The sequence below is a fragment of the Cucumis sativus genome, chromosome 7 (genome assembly GCF_000004075.3).
Source record: "Cucumis sativus cultivar 9930 chromosome 7, Cucumber_9930_V3, whole genome shotgun sequence".
Classification (NCBI taxonomy): domain Eukaryota; kingdom Viridiplantae; phylum Streptophyta; class Magnoliopsida; order Cucurbitales; family Cucurbitaceae; genus Cucumis; species Cucumis sativus.
In genome coordinates, this window is record NC_026661.2 from 13,327,657 (window position 1) to 13,339,670 (window position 12,014).

Consider the following 12,014-nt stretch of genomic DNA (forward strand, 5'->3'; position numbering starts at 1 on the left):
CTTGTACTAAATGTAATCACATATGAAGCAATGCATATTTGATTATGTCCATATGAATCATCATCGTCCATAACCAACTAAAATACAAAAATAACATAATGGATCGATCAATAAAAATTTCATCTCACTTTTTTAGCGTAGGACGATCTTATCGATAACATAAAATCAAAACATGTGATGAGGTAAATATTTAATCATCTTAGAAGACATCAAAACCGTAACTTTAACTCCAAACTTATTAAAATCATAACATCATTACGTACCAACGCAAATAAAAACAAAAATGAAAAATATTGCTAACTCAAAATGTTTCAATGCTGACATTATAAACAGTTTTAATTTAATTCTTTAAACTTTTAAAATTTATCTAAAAATAAAATATACTTTTAGGATCGATGAGAATTAACATGACTAACTCGTAGTGAAAAATTTAAAAACAAGGGTAGCATTATTTTTAATTTTTACACAAGGTTAAGAATTGTCGCTCTCCATCTATCATGTGTACTATTTATAGTTTTGAAGTGTTTAATTTTTAAAATAATTCATTTTAAGATATATAAAGGTGTTTGGCCATTGACATTTGTTTCAAAAAAATGAGATTATGAATTAAACCATTTTAAAGAAAACACATGCAACCAAATTTTTAAACAAATGTTTATTTGGTGTTCAATAATTAAGAATTCCTCCCAAATATCTATTTCTCTCTCTCTATTTTTTCTATTAAATACTTTTTCAATTTGTATTATTTGAGAGATGAAACTTATAATGTAACATACATATAAAAACAATTCAAATGCATTTGATAAACAAAATTTAGATTAATAAATCATGGTAAAATTATCCACAAAAGGTATGCATATTGGGATTTGTATAAAAACAAAAATTAATTAGGAGAACAAAAATAATAGATAAAAAGCAATAGGCATGAATCCAAGATTATAGATTATTCCATTAGTAATCTACAATTAACCTTAGGTTCTCTTACTAAGAAACAAAGCAACAACACATTTTGATACCTAACATCAAGCAATTATTTATATATTCCTTTTAAGGGGGGAAATTACTCCCTATGATAAACGAATTTGAATTCAAATAGATGATTAATTAGATATAAATATGATGATAATTAGTACGAAAATGAACAAAAGAAAAAAAAAATGTATAAATATAAAAAGAAAAGTAGAGAAGATGAAAAAGGTAGTGAAGAAGAGCGGCGAGGGGCATGAAGAGCAACGTGGAAATATGAATAAAAGTTGAGTGTGTGTTTGTGCATCCAACGTTGGCATTGGCATTGGCATTGGCATTGACATTGACGTTATTATTTGTTTTTGTTAAACAAAGCTAAATGCTAATACTCCCAAACCGACCCCTCTTTTTAACTCAACTTGCAAAAATTAGGTCTTTTTGTCTCTTTCTCCCAATTTCTATATTTTCCATTACTATCTTTTTCTTTTTTAATATCATGCATCACCTTCCATCTTTTTTTTTCTTTTTTCTTTTTCATTGGAAAACTAACTAAATGGAGCCAACCAAATTGGATATACAATAGTTGAGCTACAATTTTTTTTGATTACATATAAAACTACAAACCAACTCAATAATTGTTACCATCATAAATAATATTTTCCACTGTTTAATCATGAATCTTTTTACATGTGATACAATTGTTTCCTATGTTTATAATTTTTTAGATATTTTTATAATATACGAATGTTTTGAATCTAATCGTTATATTTACAATCATGTCAATGTTAATAATGTTTAAATCTAAGTAATTGAGTTTAGAGGGCCAAATTTGTGAACCAACTAAGTCCAAGCCCACAAAATCAAATTGAAAATTCCATATATAGAAGAGTTGACTAGAAGAATAGCAAAGTGGAAGGTTTACTTTGAATAAATAGCAAATTTAAATTTAAATTGATAAAATTACAAAATCAAAAAATATGAAAAAAAAATTGTTGCACCAATGTCTTAAATGCCACTAATCTAGTGGGGAAAAAAAACTAGCATTCTAAATATCGAGAAGACTCAATCCATCTACCATCCAAAACAATCTTTATTCGTTGTAAAGTCATAATAAAAACTTGGTTTGTTATAATTATATTATTGTTTTTGAAAACTAATACTAAATGATGCACTATAAAAATTGTAATTAATCGATAAAATATGTTAAACACTATTGTATTCAAAAGCTAATGCTATAAGATGCATTGTAAAGATAGTAATTAACAAAAAAAAATGTTCAACAAATAACAAAAACGTGACAAATTTTGAAAATACACATTTTAGAAGTTTAGAATCCTAAAAACAAATAACATGAATACCAATATTTCAAAATAATATAAAAAATGTACATTTTTGGACAAAATTTCAAACATAGATATAAATAACATACATTTTAAATTTTAAAATAATGAACTTATTTTCCATATAGGTTTTAATATATATTATTATTTATTTATAATTTATTTTAATATATATATAATTGCCACCAAAATATATTTCTCAAAATAAAAAATAATAAGCGTAAGTTAATCTATATATTATTATTTATTTATAAGTATTTTAAAATATATATAATTGCCACCAAAATAGATTTTTCAAAATAAAAAAAATAATAAACTTAAGTTGCACTGAATTTAAAGAATCTAATCTAAAATATAAATTCAAACTTTTATTAAAAATATATATTATGTATTATTTACTTATAATTATCGATAAAATAACAAACTAAGAATCGATATATTTATCATTATTACAGGGGAGGTTGTTGCAATAATCTCGTCTAGCAACAAAATCCCGTATTTAGTTAGAATTTATTAAAGTTGAAGGTTGTTTTTAAAATACATTGTCTTCGTGAAATCTGGGATATCCCGCCTCATGTTGGAGCCATTGAAATACATTGTAATTTAAATCCATGGATTATTCTATAACAAGTGGTGGATTTGGGATTAATATAATTAAATAAATGGGTGCGCCTAACTTTTGTTGTTTTTCTTATTCATGCCACCTCTTATTGTTTTTCGAGTTGTTATCTACAATTTTATTATTTCTACAGTTATCTATATATAGAAGAGTTTTTTTCATTTGTAGGAATTCAAAAATTTATACTTCCAAGAGCTTACAGAAAAATCTCACAGCGATTAGAAGACTATCTAGCTCTAGAAGCTAAACTACATCCACATACATATCCAACCAAGAAATAATCAGAAGCAAGTTCTAGAGATCGAACCACATTCGCATCAAAACTACATCAATACAAGTTTAACTCCACAAAACACGTTTCTTTGAAAACCTCGTGCGAACATATTGGCATGCTTAGTGGAGCCTCTATACCTCTGATCCCTCTCTCATCATTCGAATCAACAAGCAAACTAATGACGCCAAAGAAAGTTTCATCCAAATTTACTACTACAAGTGACGCTTACATAGGTCTTGTCACCTGCAGTTGTTCTAGAAAGATCACTCAGGAACAAAGACAAGGTTTTATCATCGCACAGAGCATCCTAAAACAATTGATGGAATCTCCTAAAGTTAGGATTGTCATCAAGAAAAATCTTTTGATAATAACTCTAATTCTACCTCTAGCAAGTCAAGTAGGAAATCACACCTCAGTATGATGTTTGTCATGATGTTGATGTAACATTGAGGCTACCATGGTAAAGGTGGAGAGAAAAATTAATCTCTTGATGAAAGTTGACAAGGAATAAGATCACAAAATCACAACTTTGAGAAAGCAAATATAGACTCGTGAAACCATTGATCAGTCAAGTCAAACTCATGTTGTCAAAGACAATAACAAATGGGAATGTAGTGTAGGAAAACCAACAACAATAAACTTTTGATGCCTCTCTATCTCTTTAGCAGCTACATGATATGATCGCAAACTCCATCACCATCTCAAACATCTTTTATGTACTCTAGGTCATACACCAAAAGAATCGTCAACTTGAGAACGTTTGTCAAATATCAGCCTCTAAAGTTCCAGCAGTTTGATGAAAAGGGAAATCTGAAACAACTCATTGTCTTTTGTTGAAACATGTGAAAACGCATGATCAAAAGGAGACCAACAGGTCAGACAGTCCATTCAAAGCTTGAAAGGGAACGCTTCTTAATGGTACACTGATCTAGAGTTTGAAGTGATTGACAACTAGGAACAACTAAAAATAGAGTTCCTCAACTGCTTTTACAACATTAGGCGCACCGTAAGCATGATGGAGCTTACAAATACAAAACAACTACACAAGAAAAAATTAACTCTTTCTCTATAGTTAGAGTAAATAGAGAAATTACTCTCTTAAGGGTCGATTCCAGGAGTTGAACAATGTGGTGTCACACCCTTTCTTGACCCTAAAGGAGTTCAGTTAATAGTGGAAGTAGAACTTATTGTTCATTAGAGAAATTAGTGGTACTTAAAAAATTAGATATAACTACAAGAAAAAAATGATAATTTTAACCTAATTGTACTTACGAGCAATTTGTGTAGAGTCATTGCAGTGTTGATTGATTCAAATAATAATAAAAATATAAATAAGATCCATAAATAAACTATATGTTAACATTTTTTTTTTTCATATCCATGTATGTAAGGAGAGAAAATATTATTATTTTAAAATATAATAATAATAATAATAATTTTTTTTTAAAAAAAAACTTTCATTCAACAATTGTGCAACAAATTCAAATAGAGTGAATATAAATCAAGTAACCATCCCATAACCCTCTCTATAAATATAATGATAATGGTAGCAATAATCATAACCTACCTTATACTCAAAATAACTACGAAATACCTTATAATAACTATATAATACCTTCAACCCATAAACAATCAAGACTTTTCTCATAAACCTCACAAATACCTACCTCCTACATTTTAAAAACAATTCAAAAGTTACAATAAACAACTAAAAATATTAAAAATAATGTAAATGTTAATGCAAAGTTATACAAGGTATTTGTTAAACAAATCACACAAATACTAAAGTTTTTGACGCAATCCAATCTTTCACTCACATTAATTAAGGACTACGACATGATCTCAATACACTAAATGTCACCACCACCATCATATCCACACCCTCTTCTCCCCCACAATCTCCAATCTCATCTACTCATCCCGATCACCATCAATATAGATCCCCATGTCTATCTTTTATATCTCAATCCTTTTCAATCTAGATTTAGAAAACACACACAACACAAACGCATTCACATATCTTAGATTTGGATAGGTCTCGAAAATGTCAATCCAGCGACCAAATATGAAGCAATGCATCCCAAGGAACATAAAAACTATGGTTGATGGTATGATTCAACCAACCTCCCTCATGCCAATGAGACACTATGTTGTGGTGAAGGGTAGAATGGAAAAACTAAGTTGAGTAGTGGAACCCCAAAGCAATGGAATGACCATATTTCAATAATCTAAAACCAACTTTTCTTGAGAATATTGTTAGAAATAATTAGCAGTATATATACAAAAATGAGTTGCTTCTATCATTCATTTTTTCATTACCATATTGGAACACATTGGAGATGATGTGAATGGGGAACTGAGACCACTTGAGTTGAAGCCTAAGAAACCAAAGTAGAGGAAGAAAGTGGTGCTTGGAACGAAGATTCACCATAATTAGGAAAAATCTAATATCCATGTTTTAGTTTCATGAATGGTATGATGCTCTTTGTTTTATCATGTTTTAACTATATTTAATTTAAGAAAATTCAATAGTCATTTAATTTTCATTTTTTCCTTTGTTATTTTATTTGAATTATTTGTATCTCTTTTTAATTTCTTAATTTACTCTTTAAATTATTTAAATTCTACATACTCGGTATGCTTACAATATTTTAAATCTCAAATTAGCCTGCTAACTCATTTTTTCACTTGGACTAACTCTAAAATTTTGTCAAGATTAAAGGAACTAAAAAAACTAAAATTAAACAAACTTGTAAATATAAAAACCAAAATGATACTATATGTAAAATTTGAAAACAAAGGATGAAATTATTAGAAATTAAATTTAGTGCTAAATCGTTGCATTACTTCTATATATGAAAGTAGACTTCCAACACTTTTTTCTTAATTTAAAAATGTTGAAAAATACTAATACAACTTTTGAGTTCTGAAATTTTTCAACAGTGTTATTGAAACGTGGTATAGAATTTATAAGTATTTTCTATATTCCAGCCAATATTTGTTTCTAAAAAAAATGCTATTCAAATAAACAAACTTACTTTAAAAATAGAAAATTAAAAAGATTAAAAGAAACAAACTGTATGAAAATCAAACTATATATATTCCTAACTAAGAACAGTAGCAGTAACTTCATTATAATCTTCCATGACCATCAAGAAACAAATGACATGTGTTGTTGACTAATTACACTTTGAAACTAAAAAAGAAAAGAAAACAGAAAACAAAAGAAATTGCATATTAACTAAGGAACCCGCAAAATTTATGTGGTTGCTGTTGTGAGGCTATTTGTGCAATACTTTAGGTCGGCGGCAGTGCTTTGCTCAGTTGCTCTGTAAACAAATGTGCAAAATTCTGGAATCAAACACAAAGAACCCTACAAAAATTGGGTATAATCTGAACTGCTCTATCCTAACATATGAAATTTAAATGTAAATCACATTCTATTGTTCACGATGCTTCAGTTTTTCCAGTCAATTCAACTTTCCACCCCCATCAAGAAAAATAGACAGTTAGATTGAAGGTGTTCAAATAAAGTTTAGGTTTGATTTGACAATGATTTTGTTTATTTTTAGTCTCTATAAAAAATATATAAAACAGGTGCTTGAAAACGTCTCCTTTTTCCTACTTTTTGAAAGTGTTGGGCAGAGAATGATAGTTGTTTATAAGCTTAATTTTCAAAAATTAAGAAATTAAAAAATCAATATCTCATTTCATAATTATTTGGTTTTTAGTTTTTGAAAATTAAATTTACAAACTCTATTTTCACATATAACTTTCTATTTTTTTGGTATTCATGTTCAGATCATGTTTTAAAAAACCAAGTGTAGTTATTAAAACTAAGAAACAGATAGTTTTCGAAAACTTGATTGAAAATCCAAGTTTTTTCTAAGGTAGGTGAAAAGTATAATAGAGAAATTGAGAGGAAACAAAACAATAATATTATGCAATCACAAGAACCTCTCCCTCTAGGACTGCACCACTATCAAAAGGATGACAACGTGACAAACTTGGGAAATCTAATGTTTGCTTGAATAAAAATGCTTAAACTTGTATGAAGAAAGCAGGAGTACCACACCTCTTTCAGCGTTTTCGTTCTGCCCGCCACTTGTATACAGGATTAGAAGTTGGATTGGAGAGTTCATCTTCCCACAGTTTACGTTTGCGACCCATTTTCTGTTATAAACATGTATCATTTCGGATTCAACAATCATTTAAATATCATATGCAAGTACGACCTAACCTTCTACATCATAGCGCAGAAAACTAAAACAAGTTGAAAAGGTACCCTTAATTCTTGTTGCAATCTGATATCCCTATAAAGCTTCTCTAATTCCCACACTCTACTCCTCCTTGCCTCCAATTCTTTGTAAGAAGCAGTTGTTTTCCTGCGTGCAGAAACAGAGCTTCAATGACCAAAAGAAGGAAACTAAATACAGATCAGGCCAAATAATCAACAATGATTTAACATAATATTATGCAATAGTTCGAGTCCTTCATAAGAAAGTTACCGTTTAATGCTATTAGGCACTGCTTCAGACAATGCTACCAATCTACCTTCAGGGGAAGGAGATTGAATTTCATCAGCCTCATCTCTGAAAAACGATAATGATTTCAAATGAATAACTGCACAACATTAGAGTGAGCAGAAAGAAATTGAGTGGTTCACCAAACTTTCGGCATATAGGAATGAATCTATTTCAATAAAAATGGGTTGGCCTGTTGGGTCAGTCAGGACAATGAGAATATTAAGGGGGTGTTTTGGGCCAAGGTCATATAAAATTATAATAAACACCTATTTGCTACAGTAAATACTATTTAAGAGTCCAAATTAGCTCTAATATTTACTATTTGCTACAAATTTTACTATTATACACTCCATTTTTTTATTTTTTTGCTACGATGTTTACTATTTTCTTTTCAAACTAAAATAGTTCATAACTCAAAAACACATACTATTATAAACCAAACTAAAATAGTCTACATCCCAGACATAAATCATTGTAACCCACCCAACTAAAATAACCAAGGACTAATGATTCACCTCTTGCCCCCAAACACCCCCTAATGGTCTAAGTAGGAATGGGTTAATTCTACAGTGGTCATCAACCTAGTATATCATATCTTAGGTGTCTCCTTGGCAAGGCTTATTTCCGATGGGGCTAGTCAAGTTGAGATAATATAAAATAAATAAATAAAAAATCTCATGCTGAACATTCCCAAATCCCGAGGTTCTTGTTTGAAAACAAAATAATAATAGGTGGTTGTAAATGATTTCATCTCTTTAATTCAGAACAATTATTTGATTTGTTTCCATTTGGGAAGGTAGATAAAGATGCAAATTGTGTTCAAACCTGTCTTCAGCAAAGTCGTTTGATGGCTCATTATCAAGAGAATGTAACGTGGCTGTCAGTCTTTCAATTTTCTGTACAGAAGAGTGAGAATTTAATATATTAGATAAACTAAATCAATGTTTTCTTCAGAGAACTCCAGGTCAATAAAATAAATAAATGAAATGCTTGCAAAGAACATACTCTTTCCTCAATCTGCATTTTGTGAAGTATATACCCTGCACCTTGGGTTTTCATCAGCAGGAGTTGTTGTGCAGTATACTTATTTACCAATCTCCTACATTATAAAAAGATCAAGAGACGTAAGAAACAAGAAGAAACCAAAAGTACAGAAAACAAGTCAATATTAAGAATTATTGAAAGTGATTACCCTGGTCTATGGATGCCATCAACTGTTCTCATCCTAATCATCTTAAAGTAGAATTCATCTGGATGCCTAAAGACTGCCTTCTGTTTAAGTTTCTGAAAATCAAACAGTACAAAAATACAGACAACAAATTAAGGACTTGTTCACAGAATTCAACAAACAGCAGAAATTATGACAATATTAAAAAATAGAGGAGTTATGAGCCTTTCAAACATTACATCCAAAGTGGCTTCCTCCTTATGATAAGCTTTAGCCCACTCGACATAGTCTTTTTGTTTCTCAAAAAGCCCAAAGTTTTTCCGAGAATGCCTGATACAGTACACAAATCCATCATCCATGAAGGGTCAAATATTACAACTCAGAAAAAAGGAACATAGTAACATAAAAGCATCACTTACAGCTGAGCTCGCTCCTTGTATGGTCGTGTAGGGACAGCATTCTTTAGGGACTTCATTGCAATCAACAGAGCAGAAGAATGTCTTAGATTTCCTACAATTAAACATGGACCAATGGTGAAAGTCAATATAAAAAAATAAATCTATCCAAATTCCAGAAATCATATTGCCCCTTATAAGCCTTCGATTATTTATATCGAAGGCCCCAATGAAACAATCTTCAAAGTCCCTTCACCAGTCATACTCAAGGCCTCGATGTATAATGTCTGGAATACTAATATATCTATGGCTCTAACACTCAACAAGTGACATAACAACCATTGACCATTTGCACTCGAAGTCCCAATATACACCCTAACCTGTTCTTTTCTCACATCATTCACAACTCCTCTACCTCCAGTAAAGTCTACAACATGTTTTCTATATAAGGTTGCTCAAAAGGCAAACTCCCCTGCATGCATTCCAGTCACAACACATACAAAAATTCAATAGTAAAGCCTAAACAACTTCAGGTTGCTACCTACAAATATCATTGTCAACTCATCTCAGTCATTGTTCAATATATCAAAAGCAATAATGACTAAGATTTAACAATTATTCAAAAGTAAATTTAAGACGATCAATCATGCACAGAAAAGAATCAGCACACAAGCAACGTTACACCCCTAAACTAAAATCAAACGAATCGTAAACAAGATAGATTATTTACAAATCTGCGCCGCCGGGGCGGCTATTGCTGAAGGAGAATCTGCTGGGGGATGTCGTACGAAGCAGCTGGGAAGGAGGCGCGACCAACAAAAATGCGCAGTTCAAAAAATCTACGCCGCCGGAGGTCTGGGTCGAGTCTCGGCGGACCGTTTGTGGAAGAAGCTAACGCCGCCGCTAGTCGTGGGTGTTTGCAGTTCTGCTATCGGAAGAGAATGGGAATGGGGTGGGTGAATCGCTCGTGGCTACGGAAGGTTGTGCCGCCGAGGTCGTCGCCGGAGATGATCAGGCTGAGGGTTGAGACGTGAGAGAGTGAGAGTGGTTTAGGTTTCCGAAAGACGAGAATGGAGATGACCTCACACTCCGAAACGCTGACCTCATAAATAGGGGAGGTAAGGGTTCTTCTTTTTCAATCTTTCCAAAACAAAATGTATATATTAGGAAAAAAGAATATTACTATAAATATCCATATCTATAAGTAAAGTATTTTTTTATCAAGTTAAATAATATATATATATATATTCATTTTTCTTGGGTTTAATAATAGGAGAATTTATTTTTTTATATCTATATTATATTTAGATGGTAGAACGTTAAAAATATTTACACAAAAATTTAAATGTAATGAATTTTGTATTTGAATGGTTTTTTTTGTTCGTAATTAGTTTGTCATTTTTTTCTATTTTTAAAAATTTTCTCTTTTTATATTTCAATATCTCATTCTATATTATCCTAATATGATTTACAATTCAAAAAACACAATCAATGTTACGTTGAAAAAATCAGGATGTTATCTAAAGTATTTTAGTAAAAGAAATACAATTTAGACTTTATTTAAAAATATAACTCAAAAAATCTATATATTATCTTTATCTAATTTATACTAAAAATAAGCAAGGAAGAAAAATGCATTTTAAAAAAAAAGAAGAAAACGTGATTTATAATTTTTGAAAAGCAAAAAAAGAAATTAAAAAAGTTTAACAATCTCAATCTAATATTTGTGTATGAATACTAAGTTAAACCAACTTCTTTTCTTTTTCTTCTTTCCTCTCCCACTCCATTCCTTTTAATTTCTTTTTTTATATACCTTTCTTAATTCTCTCTCTCCTTTTTTTATGGAAGATCTTATTAATTAACTTCCTTGATTGGCTATAAATTTTGTTTGTAGCATATTGGCAATGTTTCCATACTCTTTCTTTTCCTTTTAAGTTTTATAAGTTTTATTAGCGCTTCAGATATCTATATGGAGCGTTTGGGGAAAGAAAAGGAGTAAGATTCTTAGTCATTTTCTTGTTTGGCCCATGAATTGAGAAAAGGGAAAGGGAAAGGAATATCCTTCTTTTATTTTTCAATATAATCTTTCTATTTCCTAATATAATCCTTCTCTTTCTTCTCCTTCTTCTCTTTCCTCATTTAATTCTTCTCTTTTCTCATTTAATTATTCTCTTTCCTCGTTTATTTTTTCTTCTCTCCAAATCAATCCTCTTATTTCTTTTCTTTTCCAAACAAATTAACAAATTAATTCACCTCTCTTCTTCTTCATTCTCTTTGTGTCAAACGAATTAGTCATCTTCTCGTATGTTGTTTATCGTTCTCATGAAGAAAAAAATATTAAAAACGAAAGAAAAAATAAAAACAACATAATACAATTTTTTATTGTATAAGATTGATGATCCAAATTTAAAATACAATTTCTTTTTTTTTTTTTTGTATTCTATTCATGGTACCATTTGAATATTTTACATAAATGAAAAAAAATACACTTTGTTTGTATTATGTATTGTGTGTACGATCCAAATTTTGTTTTATACAAAATAAATTTAAAAATTAATACATATTTTTTGTGTGTTGGGGTTACCGTATAAACATTATTTTAATACAATGTTTCGTCGTTTTGGAAAACAGTACGAACAAAATAAATGAGATTAAACAAACGCAAAAAAAAAAAATACAATTTTTGTTTGTATTTGGTTTACGGAAAACATTCCATAAGCATTTCT

The 12,014-nt window shown here is 29.9% G+C and overlaps 1 protein-coding gene across 1 annotated transcript; it reads right to left on the reverse strand.

Annotated features, from left to right (window-relative positions):
- Positions 1–6,276: 6,276 nt before the first annotated feature.
- LOC101219555 (probable U3 small nucleolar RNA-associated protein 11) lies at positions 6,277–10,435 on the reverse strand. The gene is made up of 10 exons (XM_004139652.3): positions 10,019–10,435; positions 9,313–9,403; positions 9,133–9,223; positions 8,918–9,009; positions 8,731–8,824; positions 8,551–8,621; positions 7,708–7,791; positions 7,485–7,584; positions 7,275–7,372; positions 6,277–6,528 (listed from the first exon to the last, which is right to left on the reverse strand). Exons 2-9 carry the CDS (start codon positions 9,366–9,368, stop codon positions 7,280–7,282), a joined length of 681 nt encoding a protein of 226 aa, XP_004139700.1. The 5' UTR covers positions 9,369–9,403; positions 10,019–10,435; the 3' UTR covers positions 6,277–6,528; positions 7,275–7,279.
- Between the last annotated feature and the right edge of the window lie 1,579 nt (positions 10,436–12,014).